We start from the raw sequence: 25,995 nt of genomic DNA, 5'->3' as shown, positions 1-25,995 counted from the left end.
TCAAATATTAAAGAACAGGATTATTATGAAATAACTGTTTAAAGTAACTCATAACTTGAATAAAGTACAGTTAAAAGACCAGCATTTTAGTTTCCAACAAGACTGATCACCATTCACCACCCAAGTCCAAAAAAAACTTTAGACAGATGCAGGTTTTGTTTGAGGAGAAATGGTATCTGAACTCCTACATCGCCTGTTTGGATTTTAATGAATTATTCTTAGCTGAAAGCAAATGTTGCTCACTAAGAGTTTATATTTTGAAAGAATGGAACAACTTATCTCTACAAACGTAATATAGCTCGACTAATTTAAACGGAATAAAATAACATTGGAAATATAAAAATACTTTATTTATCTAAATTTTATACTACATCCATTTTCTACTTATTTTTCTGTTTCTTATTAATAAACAACTTACGAAACAGTCTCAGAAATTTCTGCACACTTTGTAATTTGTTTTTCTTTGTAAATAAAAAAATCCCTTATTAAGCTTTTTCGTAATTAAATTTCAACAAAAATATTTTAGTTTTGAGAAATAGTTTAACTTAATCTTTTTTAAGTATTCTATTTGAATAAGATTTATTTAAGCTTTGACCAGGTCTTTGACCGAAACTTTGAAAAATAAATCGAAAGTTTGAAAAATAAATTCTTAAAAGGATAAATTCATATTTTTTAAGTTTTAGTTAATTTTAAGTTTAATATTTACAGAAAATGCAATTATTCAATTAATCATTATATACTTTGTTTTATTTTTTTAATGGGTAAACTATAAGGACTTAACAACGAATTCAAAAAGGTCATAATGATTTATTTGATACCCTATTTTATAATTGACTTCATAGATAAATCTCAGTCAAAAATAATAGAAGAAGCAAGAAAAAGCGACAAAAAAAAATTACAATAACGCTTCTGATCAATAAAAAATAATGAGAAAAAATACAAATCATATTTTTTTAAGTTTAAAACACGAAGTTCACGGCAAAAGTAAGAAAATAAAACAGCTTTTATAACAAAAACTAAAGTGCATTCAATTTTGTTGTATTACATCATTTAGAACAAGTTCGGCAAGAATTTTGCAACTGCACAACAAACTACTAATTTTTTGGTACTTTAAAAATACTTTTAAAACATGTGAACATATATTAAGACAATTTAGCTTCAAAAAAATGTGTTATTAACTCACAATTAACAAAAATGAACGAAATACGACGAAGTAACGCTTGAAAAAAATTTGGATGCAATAAAAATGTTTGAATATAAAAAGAAAATAAGGCACAAACTATATATAGTAAGCAGATAGTGCAGCAAAAATGACTTGTTGTGTCGTAATCATTTAAATTAACGATTTGAAATACAATAACTATTTTAAATAATGTTTAAAATTAAAAATAATATTTTTAAATTTTCTAGCAGGTGAATGTAGAATTGCATAAAAAAATAATACAAAGATTTATAAAACATTACATATGATAATTTCAAACAAAAACATTTTAATGGCTTGCTTTTGTCAATAACTTATACTTAAACAGTTAAACAAAATAAAAAACAAACATCTAAATTACAATAATTTTTGTTATGCTAGATTAATTGGTAGTTTTCTTGTACAAACTATCAATTTAAAAAACATATAGTATAACTCGATTAAAAAAGTAAAAAACTACCACATTGTTAAAAAAGTTATTGTATGAAAAAATATTTTAACTAACCGAGAAATAATATATGAGCAACTTTTAATTTATAAAATAATAATTAAGTACACATATACTTCTAAAAAATTATTAAATAGAGAAAGCCTTCCTATAAACTTTGCTGGATTTTCTTGTAATTGATAAAAGTCTAGTTCTGTGGCAAACTTCAAAAAACGGTGGATCATAGTCAATAGGGCTTTTGCACATAATGTTTCGCAGAAAATTAACATTAACAAACTTTAAGTTGTTGGATTGGTTGGAATTTTTCGAGTAACTCTCAAAAAACTTTCGCTTATTCGCAACCTCGACTTCAAGTTGGGTGTCCATAACAACCGATGGTTTTTCCTCTGAACTTTTCGACTTTTTAAAGTTGCTGAACTGCTTGCTGAGGCGATGCACTAGGCCGTGCTTTACCTTAGTTCGCGCTTCGCAATCTACTTGCAAGGTGTTTACTTTTGAAGATGACACTTCCTCACTGCGCGATTTCAGCAACTCTTTCTTTCTATTGGTTGAAAATAATCGGTACAGTTTAGAATTTCTCCTCCTGAGGTTCGGCTTCATTTCAACTACTTCAACTGCGTTCGCCCGCCTCAGAGTGGAAAATTTTTTCGAAAGCTTCGGTTTTATTCGTTGGGAAATGAGCGAGCCAACTTGAGTCGGTTCTGATTGGCGAGCAAGCGGGGATTGGTTGAGGTTGTTGTCCAATGAGCGACTTCGGCGCCATAACATCTTCTGCATCGAGTTTCGGTGGCGGGAAACCTTACGGATGAAAATGGGAACTTCTGCCATAAAAAGAATAAAATAATTTCAAACATTTATTGTAAATTGAGTTTTATAAAAACTCAACGATAATTTACAGACGATAAAAAAACTATACATTTAAAATACAATAATAACTTCTAAAAAGTTATGCCTTCTAAAAGTTCAAAAAATGTATTTTATGAGTAAAAGTTCCTGATATTTGGTTAAAACGGTTTTTATACAACTTTATTACGTTATGAAAAAAATAATATTTATAACACTGTATACAATATTGTAGCAGTATCAAAGAAAATTAAAACATTCTATTACATTTTCTTATTTTAATAAATCGTTTTATAACTATAAAATATACCTTTAGTTTTTAAAATGTGTTTATACGAATAAAACTTTTTTTCTTGGAAACCTACAACAACTTACAACTTTTAGTAAAGTAATTAAATTTTAATATTTCCTGCTATAAAATTCTACTTGAATAAAAATTTATCTGGGTAAATTTAAAAAAATAATGTTATTTTCAAACCTGTATTAAACAAACTAAATATAAAAAATCGTGGAGAACAAATTAGCTTAAAAACTATAAATTTATTAAATAACTTAAAAATATAACTTCTTTAAACAGGACTTTTTATACTTATTTGTATTTAAAAACTTATTCTCATACTTGCCTAATTCACTGGTTTATATAAAATAAATTGTTTAGTCGGTAATGAATTTATAACAAAAGTTTGTTTTAGCTAGTTGTGGTTAGATAATTCTTTGATTAGTTTACTACTAAAAATAAGTGAAGAAGCACTTCAGCCCCATATGCAATTGTTAAACATACAAGCAAAATATGCATACAAAACAAGAAGTAAGTTTTTAAACCTACTAACAGTTTTTAAACAAAATAAACTACACTTTCGAATGTTTTTAAACTAAAGGAGCTTTATTTAAGTAAAAAAAAGTTAAAGTTTAGAAAAAATTACTAACAAGCACATGTTAAAAACCTATGATACAAGACTACTACAAAGAAGATTGTTTAAAAGTCTTCTACGTGCTTGGTTTCAGGGCAAGCAAGCAAGCTACATTAGTACACATCAAATTTACTTTAGAAAAAGCTTTAACAAAGTAAAAGTTAATAAAGTGGTGCAGTAAGCTAACGTTTTCAAACCTGTATTTTTTCTAATTTTCAGAGAACACTGGATGAAACTGCAATGTTTTCTTTTTGCATTTCAAGTAGTTATTTATTTTATATTAATCAAAAAAAAAATTAAAGACTTTAAATTGTGTAGTATAATTGAATTTTTTTTTTTTGACTAGATCTAACAAATAAAACACTAAATAAAAATAAAGCTACTTTGCTGAGCTTCATTTGGTTTATTAGAAGATTCATCGTCAAAAACTTCTTTAAGGGACTCAAGCTGCAAAAAATTTAGTGACTACTGAAAAATTTACTGTTTATGTTTAAGAAAATGTTTTAAAGAAAATTTGTTGGTATTCTCTACATTTAATAAAGTTTTACAAAGCTAACGTATTGATATATTTTACAAACAAGCATTTTAAAAACTTTATATTTGCCGATATATTATGTAGAATTTCTTTAAACTATTATTTTCGCTACTTCAAAACTTAGTAAAACAAAATGTCATATTGTAAATAAAACATTTTATGACTATAAAAAAATAATTATCTTTAAGTGCTTTGTAAAATAAAGTAAAAAAAAAATTATGTATTTAAAAAGAAAAGTAGCAGTAATTTCCTAACGTAAAATTTTATTTTCTAACTAACTTTTGTGCAATTTGAACTCAAGGAAGTTCTGTCATCTGAATCTTGGTCTGTATATATAAAATTATAATAACTGCATATGTAACAAAAAATTACATTTGGTATTTTTTTAGTACTTTAAAAATAGTGATTAATGAAAAACAATTAAAAATATTTGGAAAATTATAAAATAAAATACCTAGTGTAGAAAATAAAACAGATTTATTACCTAAAACAAAAGCAATAAAACCAAAAATAATAAAAAATAACTAATAAACACCAACGGGTAAATGATGTTATGGCTATTTGCTCAACTTCAGAATTATTTAGTTGTAAAGTTGACTGTCTTGACAAGTTAGAAGCAGCTTCCATATCCGACAGTGAAACTTTTGCTGTATAGTTTTGTAATCTAATGCCAAATTTATGTTAAAATGATATAAAAAATATGCTAAGCAACGAAGCTAGCGTAAAACACACTAGTTTATTCATAATAGTCTAAAACCGTTTTAATTTGAGAAACTAGTTTTTTTAAGTTACTAAGAGCTTTTTTACCGTCGTGTGGGAGAAAAACTTTTGATTGTGATTGGTTGCTAGATGTCACGTTACTTTTCTTCAACCGCCACTTCCTGTTTTTGAAGGGATTTGTTGAAGGAAGCTTCGCTTGACTGTAGCTGTTTTCAACTTGTTATTAGGCGTTTGTTAAAGATTAAAAATTTTTAATACTAAATACGGCTAAACAGTAATAATTTCCGATCAAACAAACTACTTCATCAAGACTCGAGAAACTTAGTTTAATTCTAAAAACCTTCTAATAACGGGCTGGTTGTTTTGAGTGGGAAACAATTCCTGCAGAGCGTTCCACTCAACTGTTGTTTTGTTGTGTTTTTCTAGTAGATAATTATAAATGTTTTATAGAAACAAAAGCATCATTACTCACTTTTCAAAAACGATTAAGTTAAATTTAAAAGTTAGTGAAGGTTAAAAAATGTTACGATTTAAAATAATAAGCATTTTTAAAAGAATTCATATCTATACAATTATATAAAACCTGCAGCATCACTGCTAGTTCTTATTTGAGCAAATTTGTTAGATTCAGGTTGGAATCTCTCCACTGATTTGCTTCTCCTGTGGAACATTCATTATTATCATTACCGTAGTACTTAGGTACCATCTTTAATTAATATTACAATGGAAAATTGATATTTTTAAATACAATATACTATATTAAATTAAATATAATGTATGATAACACAAAGTAACTAAATTTAACTTAGAACTATTTATAAGTTGTAGAAAAAGTTAAAATATTTATCAGCTTGAAACAGTTTTCGATAAAATGGTAACATATTTTTAATATTTTCTATTTACCAAATATTAACTTTTCCCACAATAACAACATTAGTTAAAGCTAAAATATTAACTTCTAGCAAGCTCTTAATAAATAGAACAACTCCTTTTTGAACTTGTATTGTACACTTTTGTACTGCTGTAGTGCACATTATGTTTTGTAACAAAAAACAATAATTAAATTACAAATAATGTTATACATAAGCTTGTAACACTAAACGAATTGACTTACGACAACCAAATTATCTAAATCAAATTCAAAAAATCACTATGCTTAATCATATAAATCATGGAAACAAAGTAAAGAACTAGAAAAGGTTGAATACTCGTGATGTTACACTACGTTTACATGAACAATACGGTAGATTTACTGACGTAATAAAATAAGTCATATTTCACATTAAACTTTAGATTACTAAAATATGCTACAAACAATTGATGGCTATATGTCAGTATGGTAAGAGATTCAAAATAAATCTGAAATTTTTTGTTTTTTCTTATTTGTGTTTAAAAAACCTTCTACTAAAAATTGTAAACTTTACACGAAAAATTAAAACTAAACATCAAACTTCAACCCTTTTATAAATTAATAAAAGAACAAATGATTCTTTTAAAAACTTTTAGCAATTTAAGTAAAAATTGTGAACAAACCATTCAGATGCACCCCAACTAAACAACCTAGATGGAGCTTTCTTTGAAATTTTCTTTTCATTTGATTTCTTTATAACCTCGTTTGATTTGGTTTCACTGAAGTCAAAATTAAAACAAATAAAGCTATAAAATAATCTAGAAGAAATGAAAAACATTAAATTAATTAACTTTAATAAATTATAAAATAATTGAAGTATCGAAAGGACATCTTTAATTTTTTTAAAGTCATTGCATAAGTAAAAACCATTTTCTAACCTTGTGTTCTGTTTCATAAGATCTGTTACTTTTTCTTTTCTAGTATTTTCTGACTTAATTTCTTTTGTTAAGTTTTCAATTGATGCAGAAACTACATAAAAATAAATAGCATCATTACTATTAAATATTACATTAAAAAGTACTATTTGCAAGTGTAAAGGTACACTGTACTTTTTCAAAAAAATTACATATATCATACATTTATAAATTTCTCTAAAATCAATTTTAAACAAATAAAACAAAAACAAAAACCATAAGGAATCCTTAAAACACCAATATCTAAATATATCTAAAGAAGCGATTTTATTTTTTATGTTTAAAGTGAAGATAAATATATCAAGAAATATATCTTTATACTTTCTATTTGTAAAAATCGAAAATATGTAAACTAACTTATATTTTTAAGTCCATGCTTCGTCTTTTTGTTTTCTTTTAACACAGTTGACTCTTTCTGTAAAACAAAAATAACTTTATTATAGAATCTTTTTATTTTAATTGAACTTTTGAAGGTTTATTTAATATTTAAAGATTAAACTATAACTGTTTTAAATCACAAAAAATAACAAATATGTTGATATTTAAGTTTTTACTATAATAAGTAAATATTATAATGAATATACTTAAACTTAAGGCTACTAGACTTAAACTTTAAACAGCCCAACTTAATAGTCAAACTTCATTAAAAGTGTTTTCGACTTTTATAATACTTTTATATTGTTTGCTTTTTCTACCTGAAACTTATTCATATTATAACTAAAACAGTAGTGGTTTACTATCATTTCTAACTCGCTATCATTTCTAACCTGATCATTTCTAACCCGATCACTTCTAACCCGATCATTTCTAACCCGATCACTTCTAACCCGATCACTTCTAACCCGATCACTTCTAACCCGATCATTTCTAACCCGATCACCTCTAACCCGATCACTTCTAACCCGATCACTTCTAACCCGATCACTTCTAACCCGATCATTTCTAACCTGATCACTTCTAACCCGATCACTTCTAACCTGATCATTTCTAACCCGATCACTTCTAACCCGATCATTTCTAACCCGATCACTTCTAACCCGATCATCTTAACAAGATCATTTCTAACCCAATCACTTCTAACCCAATTAAACCCGATCATTTCTAACCCGATCACTTCTAACCCGATCATTTCTAACCCGATCATATCTAACCCGATCGTTTCTAACCCGATCATATCTAACCCGAAATTTATTTAGCCGATCTGTATTAATATATTAATTTATTTTTTTTAAGATAAGAATTTGTTTTAAAAACAAATTAATCTCAACAAAATTGTTTTTTTGTGAAGTTTAGTTTATTTTGTTTAAAATAAAACCTAATATTCAGATAGCTTTTGTTAAATTTAATTGTTGATATTAATTGGTTAATTTATTGTTTTGACAATAAGATTTAAAATTGGATTATTAATTAAATGTAGTTAATTAGTTTTAAAAAGCATTAGGAAAAGTATAAGTCTTTTGTATTCTAAGGATTAAATATTAAGTTTTGATAGTCGTCAATGTAAGAAATATAATGAGTATCGCAGCGGTTAAAGTCTATTCTGTACTTTCTTTTGAAATTATTCTATATGGTTAATATATATTTTTAAGTGTAGTAACAAGATTACCATTTTGTCAATTCAGGGAGAATTTATATGAAATACAACTTTTTAAAAATATTAATATCAGTGTTTATGTAAATTTTAGTAATACAGTTAATAAAATTTAGTAATTGTAATTATAATGGTGGTTTCATTTAAAGTTAATATCATTAAATTCTAAGTTCTTTGAACTAAAGTGTATACTGTTTAATACAAAGCCAAAAGTAGAGGTAGAAGGTTTTTAAATATTCAGAACTTGTCATTTACTCGAACTTTGATTTAATATTAATTCTTAAATCAACTGGTAAATTGTATATAAAGATTAACTGTAATTAAGTTATAATTAATTATAATAAACTTAACTATGAAAGTTTAGTGTCGAAAACTTATTATTACGCATTTTTCTTTTTCTTTTAAAATAAAATTTATGTAGGGCAAAATAAATTTACATTTTTCATAAAAATTTAAAAGTTTTCAAATTTTAAAATTGCAAAAACACGATTATTCTCACGATTAATAGTAGATATTTCTAAAATAATTTTCTTGATATCTATTGAAAATTGTTGTTTTACAGGTTTTTAAAAACACAAAAACTTTGGATTATTTAGCGATCATTGATATGAAATGTAAGTATAAATTATTTGAGTAAACTATATAACTTAAAAACTTATAACAAAATAATATAATCATTTTGTATTGTGAAACCTATTATACAGGTCTAAATTTTTAATAAAGAAAAAACTCATCATATTTATAGAAATTTAGAGGTGCAAAATACCACCGAGAATAAAGTCAATAGACTGCAAGCTGGCTTTACTGTAATGAATAAAAAATAAATATGTTTTGCGTAATAATCGTCTGGAAAAAAATTTGATTAAAAGAAACAAAGAACTTAATGTAGTTTTTATAAAATTCTGCTCCTAATTATACTTAATTTAACTATGATTAATTTATTATTCTATTTCAAAATGTTTTATTTTTAATACTTATTTTGTTTTTACTTTCGTTATTTCAATTGCTTATAATAAAGTAATTTTATAGAAATGTTTGTCAATTAAAGTACTAATTTAAGTCGCAATTAAAACATAAGCGAGATTTAATCACCCTCGAACTTGTTATACAAATAAACTTGTCTTTTTAACTATTAGTGTTAAACAATTTTTTTTTTGCTCTAAAACTAAGTAGGAATTTATAATGATGTGAAATCTAGACGGTCAATCGACATAACAACTTTTGCAATTTAATTATATGACATAACTGTTTTAATAGCTGGTTTCTAAAAAACCAGGCTTTTCCACTTAACATAACAAAAGTTTTTTACTTCTCCTAATGTTTGTTTGAATTACATTATCTTAATAGGCCTATGCAAGTTGCATAACAATTTGAATAATTTATTAAGATGAAACTTAAAACTATCCTACTTAAAAGGTTAATACATTAGTAAGCAATAATAAAACATTTACATCAGACTTTTAATGTAGTTTTTAAACCGTAATATAAAAGTGTTTGTATCTGAATATTACAATTGTAAGAGTTTACTTTTTAAGATTTGCTAATGTTAAAACTAATGTAGTCACGTTAATTACAATAAGATCCAATTAAAATATAATTATCACTGCTTATTTTAAAATCCTACAAAGAAGAGTTCAAAATACTCTAAAGTAAACAATTTAGTAAATTATATATGATTAACGAAAAACGTCTCTTAAATTGTATTAAAAAAACAAAATAAATTTTAGAAAAAAACTAAAATTATGTGTAGGTAAAAAAATTAAAAAATGAGGTAAAAAAAATATATTAAGAATATGTTAAGTTAATACTAAAATTAAAAATTATACTAAATTTACGTAACACATTAAAATCATTATGTTTTAAAGTAACTAAAAGTTTAATTTTTTTTATTTTTTTAATAACTTCATTAAAACTAGTTTGTTATTCATGAAATCCAGATAAAAAAATTAAAACGTAACATAAGTAAATGGGTTAGAAACGATCGGGTTAGAAATGATCGGGTTAGAAGTGATCAGGTTAGAAATGATCGGGTTAGAAATGATCGGGTTTAATTGGGTTAGAAGTGATTGGGTTAGAAATGATCTTGTTAGAAATGATCGGGTTAGAAGTGATCGGGTTAGAAGTGATCGGGTTAGAAATGATCGGGTTAGAAATGATCGGGTTAGAAGTGATCGGGTTAGAAGTGATTGGGTTAGAAGTGATCAGGTTAGATGTGATCGGGTTAGAAATGATCGGGTTAGAAGTGATCGGGTTAGAAGTGATCGGGTTAGAAGTGATCGGGTTAGAAGAGATCGGGGTAGAAGTGATCGGGTTAGAAGTGATCGGGTTAGAAGTGATCGGGTTAGAAATGATCGGGTTAGAAGTGATCGGGTTAGAAGTGATCGGGTTAGAAGTGATCGGGTTAGAAGTGATCGGGTTAGAAGTGATCGGGTTAGAAGAGATCGGGGTAGAAGTGATCGGGTTAGAAGTGATCGGGTTAGAAGTGATCGGGTTAGAAATGATCGGGTTAGAAGTGATCGGGTTAGAAGTGATCGGGTTAGAAGTGATCGGGTTAGAAGTGATCGGGTTAGAAGTGATCGGGTTAGAAGTGATCGGGTTAGAAATGATCGGGTTAGAAGTGATCGGGTTAGAAGTGATCGGGTTAGAAGTGATCGGGTTAGAAATGATAGCGGATTAGAAATGATCGGCTCCCAACAGTAGTATAATATTAATCTAAACTAATAAGTACTATAAGCTTTGTAAAGATAATCATTCAGTATTTTTTTTGTTCATTGAAGCAGAAAGTAATTCTATAACTAACTTTAAGGATTTTTTTTTACTGATTTCCTTAACATTTTTTGAAATGTTACCAGCTGAAACCATGATAAAGTTTAATTGTTTAAAATTATTGCTAAAGTAATACTAGATATTTTGTAAATCTAAATTATTCATTTTGCAGCCAAAATTTTTACAACAATTTATCTAGCTTTATAGTTTAGCTATACAGGGCTGCCACAGATCGAGCTGAAAAAATTTCCTAATTTTTCTAAACCAAATTCTTAATTCAGGGTGGCCACTAGTTTTTCAGCTTTTCTTCCAGGGTTTCTGAATTTCTTCCAGGTTTTTGAAAGTATACGTTTTTCGGTCTATATTTAGCTTAAATTAAAAAACAGGTTAAATAGTATAACAAAGTTAAAAATATATTGTAAGGCTACTTTAAATGTGTTTTTTTTTAATAAAATTTTTGATGATGACAAAAATTTTTTATCTATATAATAGATTTTTCGTTTCAATCAAAATTTTACTACTTAACATGAAAAAATTTTTTAAATCCCAGGTTATTTATTGATTTTTATTCAAAGTTCCAGTAATTTCCAGGCTTTTTTTTCAAAATCTCTCAATCTCCAGGTTTTTCTAGGATTCCAGGTTTAGTGGCCACTCTTTTAATTAAAATCGATTCAAAAATACATAACCAAAGACTTGAAAGGTTTTAATTTATTCCAAAAACTCAATGACACCCTGAAATAAAGATGAATTGCGGAAACAAAACATTTTAGAAAATAACATTAGCAACATGTAGTTTTTAGTGATCATAAACTTTCTTATTAAGAGCATGTCTATATCAAATTATGGACTTTTCCTGACTTTTTTATCATTATTTATTTTTTTCTGATTTTGTGCCAACCTTGAATATAAGTGTTATTTACCTAAAACTAACATTTGACCAAAATCTAGTATAAGTTTAAAATTTACAAAACCAAAAGTTTTTTTTCAGAAGACTGGAGTCTTTAGAGGATTAAAGTGTTTAAATTATTTACGTATACAGTTGCAACAGTATATAAAAATGACTAGTTTAGAAGAACTAAAAAAGTATGTTTTAAAAAGTAACATAAATCCATTATAAAGTAAAGATACAAATATTTTTATTGTTATTATTTATCATAACAATTTATAAGTCCTAAATATAAGATAACATACGAGTATGTTTAAAAAAGTGTGAGCTTAGTTAACTATGAGAAATTTTACGACAAACTTTAAGGTCAGCAATTCTTGGAGGAACGATTTCACTCTTCTCAGCATCACTTTTGCTGCTAATCAGAAGTTTGTGCACATTACTTTTCGTTTCCACACTGTCACTTTGCGATTCTATGTGCAAATTAAGCATACTTTTGCTCTTTGTTCGCTTGCGTAGTTGGTCTGAGTTAATTTTTTTACACAAAAAAGTATTATATAATATCTTTAAAAGTTAGCACCAAAAGCTGTCATAAAGTTATAATTTTTTAATGTAGGTTTTTTCATTCTAATATTGACTTTATACTGATTTTTTGAAAGTTTTGAATAATTGCTATAATTTTAAATAATAACAAAGATTATATTCTTAACAAATATTTAAATGATACGATGAAAAATTTGTTTTCTATGAATAGTACAGACTTTATAAGTGTTTTATAAAAAGTGTACAATTTTAATTTAAAAACTATCAGTATGAGTTTTTGATTAGCCATGCCACTTTAAACAAGTGATTATTAAATTTAGTATAAAACTGCAATTTCAAAGTAAACACTAACGTTGACTAATGTGAGTTAATGATTGAAGAGATTTAGGTATTAGCTGTTTTACTTCAACTAATTCCTTTTCAAGCACCACAATCTTATTTTTAAGAACTCTGTTCCTATGTTGCATTTTACCTGTTTTATTTAAAACTTAAAATAAAACTAGTAATTAGGTATCATTCTGCTTAAGTTTATTAAATCACTTTTTTAAAACTAAACCACACCAATAAAGTTTTAAACAACAGTAATATTCAAATTATGTTATTTTATAACTTCATATTCGTTTTTAAAAAGGAACACCTAAAGTATGATAATCAGTTTTTATTTTAAACTAACTAATATATTCAAGCATTTTGCAAGTTTGTTGCAACTGAACAACGCCATCCATCGGCAATGTGACGCTTTCTTCTGAATCCTTGCGTTTGGATTTGGACTTGATACATACTTGATCAATGCCTTGCTTCAACCTCTTTTTTTGTAAGCATGGAGACGATCTTTGCAGTGCTGTTTAAAATTATCTTTATAAATGAAACTGATAAAAGTACAATAATTCTTGTTAGTGGTTTATTATACTAAGTGTATCAAAAAATTCGAAATAAAACCGACATTTTTAAATATTTTAAGTTCAGTACTGGAATCAAAAATGAAAAAATAATATAGAAAATTTGGCCAGCGGCATATAAAGACTGCCGAACACTAGTTAAGATCCAAAAAGAAATTAAAAATTTGAAAGTATTTAGCTAAATAGTTTTAAAACTAAACTACTAATTTCTATAACTTATGTCATTAGTGCTTCATAAATATTAAAAAGTTTTATAAATAAAAAAGTCAAACTTATGATTATGTTACATTTAAGTTCCTTTATTAACAATAAAAAGTCCATTACATATACTTTTATATAAACAAAACTATCAGAATACTTAATTTGCTTTAAGTTTTTCTTAATACAGCTTAAATTGCTTAAAATTAACAGTACAAAACTAAAAATTTACTATTAATCAAGCTTAATTTTAAGAAGAAAAAATATACAAGTTTTAAGCCTGAGTTTTGCAAAAGACTTTAAACTGGTCTGAGATTGGCTTGGTATCTACTAGCCCATTTTTTTTTAAATAAGGACCTTAATTGTAAAAAATATATACTAGCAGTGACTGTTTTTAAAGGATTTCCATTTTACTTAAGGTCACAGAGAAAAAAAAAATCAGTGAATTCCAAGTCACAGAAAAATATAAGACTACTTTTTGTTACCAAACAGAGGTTTTCTGATAACTTGAGAGACTGCTAGATATATATAACACGGTTATTTGGGATATATAGAATAGCTTGATTGAGAAGATTAAGTAGAAAAAAAATTCCTTACTTTTCAAAATCTATTTCTTAACTAAAACCGATTCAAAAATAGTTAACCAAAGACCTGAAAGATTTTAATTCATTCTAAAAATTCAATAAGACCGTGAAAAAGAGATGAATTGCAAAAGCAAATCTTTTTTGAAAATAACAACAGAAAAAGCAGATTTTAGTGATTATGAACTTTATTATTAAGAGCATGTTTTTATAAAATTTTCTGACTTTTTGAAAAAACCAAATTTTCCTGACTTTTGATTTTTTCGTGTTTCTTGATTTTTTCTGATTTTCCTGACTTTGTGGCAACCCTGAATATGTAAATTAGGGCAAAAAAAATGATTGAAAACATCAACTAAGAAATAATGAATGATTACTACTGCGTGTAGAGCTCTACCGGCAAAAATATGTAATGGAAAATAGAAAAGGCTACGAGTCTACAAAAGCATTTTAGATACTTATGACCCAACACACCCCTTTTGTAACAAGGAAAGACAGAATTTTTGTTGCTGGTGGCAAAATACTCTAATAAAAATGCTATTTGAATTCCTTAGTGAAGGTTCAATCCTCATGATTAGATTACCAAGGCATTCTGTTTAAGTAGTATCCTTTGGTAGGAAACGTTTTTAAGTAATTCAATTCTAATTCTTTATTTCAGTTTGAGAATTTTTTTGTTAAACCTTAATAAATAACGATATTTTTTGCCTTTATATTAGTAAGTTTTACTATTAAATAAATACTTAATTGGACTTAAATACTTAATTATCGTTATAAAAGTGATTTTTTGTTATGTTTTCTACAGTTAATTTGAAAAACTTTTTTTTCCAAAGCTTGGTAGCCTTACAAATAAACTTATTAAACATTTTTAAGTCTATTATTTCATAGAAATAGCACATCAAAATACAAATCTTAAACTACTATAAACTTTTTAAGAATTTATTCTTTTATAAATTAATTTTATATTTTGTTAAGCATTTTATTGGAAATTAAATCAAATTAAAGAAAACATAAGCATAAAGCAAAAAAAAATAATATTCAAATGAAAAATTTCCAACAGCAATTTTAAAAAAGTAAATGTTTAATAATTTCAGTTAGTTTTCAATGACAAAAATATCTTAATTTTATGAGCTCTGAATCGGTCAGATAGATAAATTTAATCTAAAAAGTTAATTTATTTTTAAATTTTTTGATATATACATGATAAACTGAGTACTACATTTTTAAAGTTTTTACTACATTTAGTACAGTTTAGTAAAAGTTTAATTTACATTTTCATTGTAAAATTTGAACCATTTTATATTTTGGAACTTTTTTTTATATAAATTTGTATTTTTAAATTATGTGTTTGGATTATGATAAAAAAGTTAAAGTATCTATATACAGACAATAGTTTTAATTGTGATGTAAGAGAATGTATTTGTCATGCATGAATAGTCTCGAGTAATTTAAAGAAATACTTTTGATAGTTTAACACATCAAAAAAAGACAATATTTTACTTTTTGTTCTGAAAATTTTCCTTACACAGTGTACATAAACACGGAATTCAATTACTTAAACTATAATTCTTTAATAAATGACCAAAAAAAGTTTTCAAATAATAAAAAAAGATAAAAGTATATATAACAACTAATTCAACAAATATAGCTATAAATTATCAAAAGTTATTTTCGTAAAACAAATATCTGTTCTTAATTAAACTTAACAGTTTTTATTAAACTAGATTTCGTTAAATGTTTATTTTACTGATTTAACTTGATTATTTTGTTCAAAATAGTAAGCATACTTTGATTTAATTCAAAAACTTATACGGTATATTTAAATTACAATTGTGAAAGTTTAATACTTAATTTTTTAGCTATTTTTTTAGTGAGCTGTAACACAAATTTCTATAATATTTTCATTTAAACATTATCGTTGAAAACTCTCTGTATAAAACGAGATAAAACTAATTAACGAAATTCAAGAGTAGAGAACTCCTAGGTAAATAACCTGTATACGTAGTGATAAAATATGTCGTGTACTTAAGGTTTTAACTTTTTGAGACAAAAAATTTGCCTGAATGACTATAAAACAGCATGGGTTATCCTAGGTTTACTTTAAAGTATATAAAAAATGATCTTTCAGCTAGTGTGCATAAAAATAAAACATGTTTTAGTTTTCACAGAACACTGTTTTATTAAAAAATGTTTTAGTATAAACTAAATTTGTCATAATTATTGACAAGATTTTAATTATAAATACAATTACTTTTTATTTATAAAATCATCTACTGTGCACAAAATTTCTATCAATGATTTACTGTGCTTAAATTTTTCAGATGTTAAAAACCACTCCCTTTAGCTCGTATATACTTATGCTTTACTTTTAAATAACTAAGAGCAAGACTGTAAGTATATTCTTTTACAATTTGTGTTTACAAAATCCTATGAAAAATATCTTTGTTATATTTTAGTAGAGCTAGCAGCAATGAAGAAAATTTTAAGTAAAAATTAAAATTAACACTGTAAAACTAACAAAAATTATTAATAAAAATATACTTCGAAAACAAGAGAGAAATTATTTTTTACTATCTAAACAGTAATATTTACTTCAACTAGTGACTACAACACAAATTAATAATTAAAGTTATTTAAAGTATGTAAAACCAAGAAAATTACTAATAGTTATTGTAATATTAAAACCATAGATTACAGTTTAGATTTAAAAACAAAAAAATATGTTACAAATAAAGATTTTTTTTTTAACATATTTTTTATTAATTACTTATAAAAGCTACTTTTAAGATTACTTCATTAGATAAAAGCAGATGAGGCGGAGTTATCAATCCTCGAACATACGATTAGATATAATTTACATAAGTATTTTCACTTTAAATAACAATAATCTTTTCAAAAAAAAAATTAATCAAACAAAATTTACTTTCAAGACTGTAATAAAATAGTTTTTCTTGAAATACATATAGTAAAGTCCGTAAACGTAAACTATGATTTAATTTAGCTGTAACTCTTTAAAAAAACATTTTGAACTAATTTTACTTTTGCGCTCAAGCAAACAAAACATGTTTGTAAAATGTTTTCTTTTTTATTTTTAAAACAAGTCTTTTTTGGGAACTAAAATACGGATCAATTACAGAGTTTATTATTTAAGCAAAAAAAAGTGTAGTAGAAAACAGAACATTAAAAAAATTGAATCAAAATATTTATAGAGCTTTACTTAGTTCTAAAACATTTAAGGTAATACTAAAACTTAAGAACTAGAAAAACTTAAGTTTTTATTATATTTAAATTTTTAACGTAAAAGTTTTTATATTTTTCAAAAAAAATAAAGATAAAAAATACAATACAATTTTGAGTTTTTATGAAAACTGATGGTAATAAAATAAAGTTTATCCTTAGTTATTAACACAAGTATACTATTTTAATATCACGATACTAGAATTAGGTATAATTTTCATATTAAATAGTTTAATTAATTAAACTATTTAAATTTTTAAATTAAATAGTTCATATTAAACATATTAATAGTTCCAGGACAAAACCCCTTTGAAAATACATAATTTAAGTTAAGTAGTACTAAATATCAACAAAAAAAATCTAAAAATATATTTGAGAATACTATATGACAAAAAAAAATTATAAACTTTTCTTTGAAAAATTATCTAGATTAAAACTCTATATGGAGACATCAAGTTATTTGGAAGTTAGTTGCAAAACTTTCAAAGCTTAAAAGTACAAACTAGCAAGTTTAACTTAATTATTTATACGGTTTTTAAATTAGGTAAATTATGTTTTTTGTAACACTAAATGTTTTATATGTAAAATACAAACCAGTGGATTGATTTAAAGTAAATCCAATTCTGTTTTCTATTTCAGATATATATCCATTCAAAATTTCAGAATTTGACATGTTTTGAAATTTTTCATCTTCAAAAGTTTTCTAAATTTTAAATAAGTTAAAATAATATTAATAAAACTAATAAAAAAATGGTATTATTTAAACTAAATATTATTTTAACAAGTCAGATTATTTTTTCACAATTATACTTAAAATGATACGTTATAAAAGAATATTTATAAGGTTATTTTATGAAAATTTTATATACAAATGACTGAAATATTTAAATTTTAATTGTTTTATATTCAACATCATAGTAAAAAACATTGAAAGCTAATTAATTTTAAAACTACCTTGTTGTCTTTTGTAATCTTAATGGTGTTTTCAGTTGTTCTGTAAAAATATATAAAATGTTAGAATATCATAAAAAGTTTACATTTACTTTATTTTATACAAGGTTGTGGTTATCACAGTTTATTAACCAAAAAACTACTTTTAAGAACTGAGTCCTTCATCATAAGCAAAATTTTTAAAAAGGTTAGATAAACCCTCGAAATTTTTAACTTCATGACTGCTTAACATTGAGATTAGAAAAATTATGTGTAGCATTTCATGGAATTATATAAAAAACCTATACCATTTTTTTTAATAAGTTTTAACTATATTTGATTACAAGGTTATGGACATAAAAGTACTCTAAGCATTAAAAATGTTTTAAGCTATAGTTTCAATATAGTTCAAATTTTATAATAGCTCAAAAAAAAAAAAAAGTATACTTATCAGCTGTCAACAAAAACAACTTTATTAAACCTTTGGACTTAACAAAGGATAAAAAGTTGGCTTATCTAATTACTTTTTTTAATTTTAAGTTTGTGTTTATAAAACATGTTTAAAATAGTATATAAATAATATATGCTCAAGTGCAAAGGTTAAAATATTTTTTTTTAGTAATATACAAGTATTTATAGAAAAAACAACAAAGGCTATTTAAATGTCAAAAATTATAAGTTTAAATAGTTCATATAAAACGATGTTTTAAGTTTTTTTAATGATTTTTAATATCTGCATTAACTTTATGATTTATCTTTTCAATTTAAACGTAAATTGGTCTAGAAAAAATACAACAAATTAAAATTGGTATTTGCAAAACTTATAAACTATTTATGTGAAGTTCTTTTTATATCAATTCTTCTAAAATTTTATCATATTTCTTAACACTCCTACTTTAAAAACAAAATTTAAAATATTAATCATATCTATGAATTCTAACAAGCTTTATAAGTTGAAGCTTTATAAGTTTTTAAATTATTTTTTTTAACTTGAAGAAGTTTTAGATGTACATTATAACTTTTAGTTTATGGCTACAAAACATAGCGACAAATTGAATTAATAAAATTAATAGAACAACAAAAGAAAAGAAAGAAGAATGTAGCTACATATGAGTTTAAGCTATAAGATTTTTAATAAAAAACTTTACATGTGTTATTCTTTACTCAACACATAATATAAAGAAGTGCACTAGTCTAAAATTAATATTTAAAAGCTAATTTAGTTTTACATCATGCTATTTAAACATACTTACTTATCAGAGTTATAAGTTTAATGTTTCAGGGTTGCCAAACATTGAATTAAAAAAAATCTAGATTTTCTAAATTTCTTCCGGGTTTTTCAAAATACATGTTTGTTAGTTTATTTTTAGTAAAACATTAAACTTGTTAAAGGTTTTGTCTTAAGTGGTACAATAATATTTATAAGATACTTTACTGCTTCTTTAAATAAAAAAATACCCCCACAATACAAATAAAATGTTTGATACATATTTCATACCTAACCCAAACTTAATAAATTTAGATTTTTTTTTATTCCACGTTTTAAATGTTTTGATCAAAATTCCTAATTTTTCCAGTTTTTTTGTTTTTTGCCCAAATTGTCAAAATCAAATGTTTCATGGTTTCTAGGTTTTTTAGCAACCCTAAATGTTTACTTTTTTTATTATTCAATAAATCTAATAACTTTGTCTACCACTTGTTTTGATCTATTACTAAACTTAGTTATAAGTTAAGCATTATTGAAAATTAATTAGTAAACAACTAGTAAAAACTCTTCATTTGGTTGGGTATTAAAAAAATATCTTTAAAATAAATAGAGATACAAATAAATTTATGTCATACACTAAGTAAAACTTCTAAACAAACTTGACTTTATCTTCAATGTTGTCCTTTCTTGTTGAAATGTTCACGCTTATTTCTTTAAGGCTTAAGTCTTCATTAGACTGTAACAAAAGTCTAAATTGTGTTTTGTAAAACAATATTAGATAATAAAAACGGAAAGTACAAAATAAATTAACTTTTATAGATACACTTACGCAAAACAGTTAAATATGGTACGACGGTAAATGCTTAAAAAGCAAAGAATTAACTATTTTATTAAATCTAGTTTAAATGAAAAAACTTTTAAAGTGTTTCAAAGATGTAAAATTTTGTCTGAGAGAATTTAATTTACTTTTTTGTACAATGATTTTTAGGTACAACATGAGCAAAACGTGTTTTCTTATAGCAGAATATTTTCACCTACGTTTTCAAGAAGTAAAAAGAATAATTTAGTTATTATTATGATACTTTAAACACGTCCAAAAAATAAGTATATGGTTATTCTGAAACTTCTATATCAATAAAAAAAAAGTAAACTTCAAATTCAAAACTTTAGATTTGTTACCTTACTATTGCACAAAACTGTTATCTGGAAAAAAATTATTTTCTTTCTTTAAAAAAGAAACTATATCATTTATCAAAACAAAATCTTTTAAAACTTTACAGGATACAAGACTTACGTCATTTGACGAAATTTTGTTTGTATATTTATTTTTAAATGTTTTATAATTTTTTTAAAGATAGAGTTCAAATAAATCAGTTAATTTAAACTGTAAGTACTATAAATAAAATTTTGTAGATTTAGATATATTTTTATACTTTTAGTTTGCATAGTTCAATGTAGTTAAATTGAATAGTTTTGTAAGGTTAAAGCAAAATTGGATATTTTGAAAACTAAAACTAATGAATTCAAACACATAACATGATTTAAAAAAAAAGTATAGTGTATTCACATAAAATTTTAAGTTAAAAGTAATACAAAGTATACTTAATAAAAATAAGAAGAAAACGTTGGCTTTGAAAAGCTGTTTTTATTACATAGTATCATCACAGAAATTATTTTCAAGTATTGCAAAATAATATTTTCTACACTCATATGAATTTAAAGCATTTAAATTAGTTTTGAATTTATCTATTCAGTTCAATATTTCAACGCATTTTAAACCAGTGTTACTTAACTAATAATGTTGTGGTTTTTATGTTAATTACATAACATTTTTAAATACAAAACGTTTTTTAAGTGTAAATTTTAAACCACAACTAGCTTCAAGGTTTCGTTATACTAGTAAATGTTTTAATTAATCGTAACAAAGTTTATTATAAAATAATAAAAGTGTACATACAAGTATGAACACAATATCTACTAATTAAAATTTCTATAATTGTTGAAGTACAATGTCAAATATTCCAAGTAAAATTAATCACAAATATCTAAAAGTAAAAACTAAACACCTTTTTTATATCTTAAAAACTGATTGATTTCTTAAATAAAAACACACTGTTTACAAAGTAATTTTTTTTTGTATACAAACCTTTTCTTCAGTTATTTTTTGGTTTTCAAGCTCGAGTAAATTAAGACGTTTGATAACTTTGAGTGAACGACTTGTTTGTAACTTATACTTGCTAACATTTACTTTCAAGTCTTTGTCATTCAAAGATACAGCTCTGCGTGCTGACTTCCTTCCATTGTAAAGTGATCTGTAAAAATGTAGTAAATATTTACTTCACACACACACACATAAAAATTTATGACAAAAAAACATGCAAACATCTTTTATTGTATTTTTATGTATTAGAAACTAAATTTTTTTAACTTATAAATACAAAGAAAATTTCAAAACTTAATTACATTTCTTTAAATAGTGAGCTTCTTGATAATAATAAATTTTTAGTTACTAATTTTAAAAATTCTTGATAAAAACTAACTTAAGTTCATTGTCAGAATTAGATGGTAATCCTTCAAGAGTGTCTGTTGAGAAAGAAATAGATTATTGATTTAACTTCTTAAACTGACTACATATTTTTTTTCTAAAAAAGTTGAAACTCACCAAACATATAAAACTTTACCAGACGAAAATAATACCAGTACAGAATTTTACTAGTACGATAATGAATTTTAAACTTAATTTGGAAAACTATTAGCAGTTAAAACTTTTTTTTTAGGACCTAAAATTTAGTTTTAATAAAATATTATATAATGAAGGAATGTTTCTGTTTAAATACAATGTTACTTTGTTATGAACTAAATACCTGTTAAAATATTTAAATTAGCAAGCAAATTTAATAAGTTGGTATTTAAAAGTATTTTAAAGGTAAAATATTATCAAAGTTATACTTGTGCATTATGCTACAAACTTTTTGTTATGTAGGAAATATTTTTTATTATTTATAACAATTTTTAAATAACACATTTTTATATGAATTTAAATAAGTATTTACTTCTTTTTTTTCTTCTTTTAGACTTTTTTCTCTTTCGTAGTTTTGAACCTCTTTTGTCAACAGAAATTACAATTGATGGTTCTACATTTTCTATAGTTTCTAAATAAAAAAATATTTTTTTGGTATATATGAACTCTTTAATAGCAATTAATTTCAAATTGTATGGAAACGTTCTTTTTAACACTATAAACAACTTATAAGAAGCTGAATTTTGTAAAAAAAATAATTAAAAAATATACCACCAAAGTTAAGTAAAAAAAATAACTTTTTTTCCTTTTTTTTTCTGAATTATTAAAAACTTTGTTTTTTTTATGAAAATTATTTCCTACAAATTATTTAAAATTTATTAAAGATTAGTCAGAGAAAGTTTTAATACAACTGCTTAAAAACTGAAGAAGAAGATATATTTTTAGTGAAACAGTCTATTTATGTTGTTTTAGTTTGCGCCTCCTATAATTTAACATTTTAGTATGACTAAAAGTTGATCCTTTAAAAAACCTGTCAAACTCTGTACTTTTGATCGCTTATATCTCAAAAGTTACTTTGAATTTTTTATTTTTGTAAACTGTAGCTTTTTAAAATACAACTGGTAGCTTTGTACTTCATGTAAAAATCAAGTCTAAATTAAAAAAAAATCAGACCGCCCTACCCTTTCCTGTAGATTTGTTAAGAATGAGGATACCAAAATTAGTTGTATTAACTACAAAATTATTTCTCTACTCGGTTAATCAGGTTAAGCTTTTGACTACATAAAAGAGTAAATATTCCCAATTGCAGTGTTAATGTAGATCTCAACACTTTTCTACCAACAATATTTTATCATGGATATTAATGCGCAAGAAATAAAAAAATATATATGCTTAAATCAATCTTAATAAACCCTGGTACCAGTTTTTGAAACATTTTTTTAATACTTTCTACCCTTAAGTCCTTTTTACTGCTGTGAAGTTTTTTTCTCACAAACCCTAAGGCAGCCATAAAAATAGTTTTATAACTTATGAATCATCCATTCAAAACGTTGTTGAAAATTCAGGAGTTGAGCTGCATTAAAAATCTGATAGATAATTATTCAACAACTCAATTCTAAAAGTAAAATAAATAGAAAAATATATTAATATGCAAAAATTAATTTTTCTGTAGCTAAAACTACCAATTTTTTTACAAAACAATTTGATCAATTAGTATGCCTAGAAGTTGATCTTATCAAAAACCTTAAAAAACAATAGTTTTTAGCCAAAGATCAGACATTCCATGAAAAGTTACTACTAATAACAAATACATCTTAAAAGAAAGTTTTTTAAATACACAAAGAGAAATTCTCATTATATGCAGAATTAAAAACAATGAATTTAGAAGGATATCGATCTTATGGGAAATCATTGGATGAATAATAATTTATATAGAAAATAATCAAATGAAAATCAACTAGGATAAAAATTGAATGGATTGAAAAAAGCTTAAGAATGACTACAAAATAATAAAAATTGGGTGTGAATAAGAAAATAAGAAATGTGAGTTCAAATTAAAGAAATGGGAGATGATTGGTTGAAAACTATATGCAGATTGAAAATGAGTGGCCCATAGTAAACACTTTATAGTATACACTCTTTCTTTCTAATAAAAGTTAATGGGAATTTCTGTAAAAAATAAGTTGGATCCTCCCATATGACTTTAATTTACTAATCTAGAAAGTACATTTAGGAAAGGCTTCTAGTTACTTTCTACTCAGTCAGAGACTTCTTAATAAGTAAGATGACCAAATATAAAAAGAAGAAAAAAATTTTTTTTTCTCCTGCTTTTTATCTCTTTGCTTTTTTTTTTGTATATATGTTGTTTTTGTATTGTAATCCTTAGTATTAGCAAACTGCAGATTTTGCCTGTTGACATTTTAGGCATTGCAACTAACATTTTAAATTGTAGCTAAAAACACAAAACTTATAGAAAGTTAAAACAAAATTTCATACTTCATTTGAACTTTAAAATTAATGTAAGGAACAAAATATATTGCTTTTGTTTTATTGTAAATAACACAGTTTAACTTTTGTATGTACAAGTAAATAAAATGTTAAATTTTAAATTAGATTTGAATATACTATCTGAGACTAAACTTTATACATTTTTTTTTACATTTGGCTTTCTTACTAAGTTATAGTTTTAAATATGCAAATACTACAAGAGTTTTATACAAGATAGTTTTTTAAAATTATACCAGTTGTAACTAACCAACAACAATGACTGATGTCTGATCATTCAATGGGCTAATGTAATAATCATTTTCACTTGCTTCACTTTCACCTTTAGACTGAAGGTTATCCATTAAATAAACAATTTATAATAATAAAACTAAAAAAAATTAACTATGTTTGTTTTATGTTATTTTAATTTAATAGCTTTTAACTATTTTCTATTTACAGGGTTGCCGTTATTTGATGCAAAAAAGAGTACATGAGTGACAAAATTAGCTTAAGTCTTTTAATAAAATTCTAGCTAGTCTGAGCTAAGAAAAAATAATTAACAGTTATAGCTAGCATCAAATATTCTGTTTAGCTTGAGTACGCAGTAACCCAGTATTAAAAACTAAAACAATTCTTGTTTTATATTTTATTCTATGTTTTTAATTTTCTAATTGCAAGAAAACTAAAATTTTAGACAAGTTTCAAATAAATAATAAAATTTTAATTTTGTATATACAGTAACCTCTCGCATCTTTACGCACTCATGACCTTATGCACTCTCGTTTAGTTACGCATTTTAGAATTCTAGAAAAATTCTAAAAATAAAATTCTAATTTGCTTAAATATTGCACAAATTAGGTTTATTGTATATTTTTAACTTAAAATATGTTTTTAAATGCTAACTCACCTCTATATATCTTTAGACTTTGTAAAATTATGTTCGTTGACTAACTAATAAACATTTATTATATCAGAAATTTTGTTGACAACAAGAGATTAAATTAAAATTCTTAGAAAAATATGACTTTGTTAAATAATGAAAGTATAATGAAATAATGAGAGTTTAAAACACAAATAAATAATACAGCACTTTTGCCCTATATATGAATAAACATCTAAAAAAGAAATCTAATGAAACTTCCTAGCAAAAGGTAGCAGTGATACTTAATAAATATAGAGCTTACAATTAACAAAAATCTCAGTTGTTTATTATTATTATTGTTGTTATTAAAATTAAAATTAGTAAAATTTTTAAACAAGTATTTTTATTTTATATAAATTTAAGTCCTTTTTTTTAGTATATGTATAGTTTTATCTTTTATTTTCATATTTATAAATTAAGTAAACAAAATTTTAAAAGTGGAGAAGTCTCCAGTCTGTTAATAACTAGAAGAAATATCAAAAAACAGCCATTATAGTAAGTATATTTGGTACCTCTCTATCTTTACGATCTCTCATATCTTTACGCACTTTTTCTGTGGACACAATGTGCGTAAATAAGCGAGAGGTTACTGTAAATAAATATTTCATCATGAAAAAGTAACTAACTCAAAGCAAGAGTCTTTGAAGATAATTTTAATAAATAAAAGAACAAAATTGTCAGTGATTTTAAGTTTTTTTTTTTTTAACTATAGTTTAGCAGAGGTATTACTACCGGCGCTTGTCAGTTACAA

General features: G+C 24.6%; 1 protein-coding gene across 3 annotated transcripts; it reads right to left on the bottom strand.

The window, feature by feature from the left end:
• Positions 1 to 880: 880 nt before the first annotated feature.
• On the bottom strand, positions 881 to 24,712 carry LOC145833927 (uncharacterized). Of its 3 annotated transcripts, XM_082941203.1 has the most exons (21): positions 24,591 to 24,712; positions 22,368 to 22,466; positions 21,855 to 21,897; positions 21,461 to 21,626; positions 19,974 to 20,050; positions 18,132 to 18,171; positions 17,772 to 17,880; positions 12,942 to 13,109; positions 12,621 to 12,740; positions 12,086 to 12,249; positions 6,840 to 6,897; positions 6,447 to 6,537; positions 6,192 to 6,287; positions 5,242 to 5,318; positions 4,999 to 5,080; positions 4,746 to 4,864; positions 4,478 to 4,585; positions 4,218 to 4,264; positions 3,787 to 3,850; positions 3,601 to 3,638; positions 2,341 to 2,470 (listed from the first exon to the last, which is right to left on the bottom strand). In XM_082941203.1, the coding sequence occupies exons 1-20, from the start codon at positions 24,682 to 24,684 to the stop codon at positions 3,619 to 3,621; spliced, it is 1,842 nt and encodes a 613-aa protein (XP_082797329.1). In that variant the 5' UTR covers positions 24,685 to 24,712; the 3' UTR covers positions 2,341 to 2,470; positions 3,601 to 3,618. The 3 variants fall into 3 exon arrangements, with proteins under 3 accessions (XP_082797327.1, XP_082797328.1, XP_082797329.1); XM_082941201.1 differs by lacking the exon at positions 3,601 to 3,638 and having other exon boundaries at positions 881 to 2,470; XM_082941202.1 differs by lacking the exon at positions 3,601 to 3,638 and having other exon boundaries at positions 881 to 2,470; positions 12,086 to 12,198.
• Between the last annotated feature and the right edge of the window lie 1,283 nt (positions 24,713 to 25,995).

The sequence above is a fragment of the Thalia democratica genome, chromosome 4 (genome assembly GCF_965202585.1).
Source record: "Thalia democratica chromosome 4, ktThaDemo2.hap1.1, whole genome shotgun sequence".
Classification (NCBI taxonomy): Eukaryota; Metazoa; Chordata; class Thaliacea; order Salpida; family Salpidae; genus Thalia; species Thalia democratica.
The sequence above is the reverse complement of the archived record's forward strand: the minus strand, read 5'-3'. Positions and strand labels throughout refer to the sequence as shown.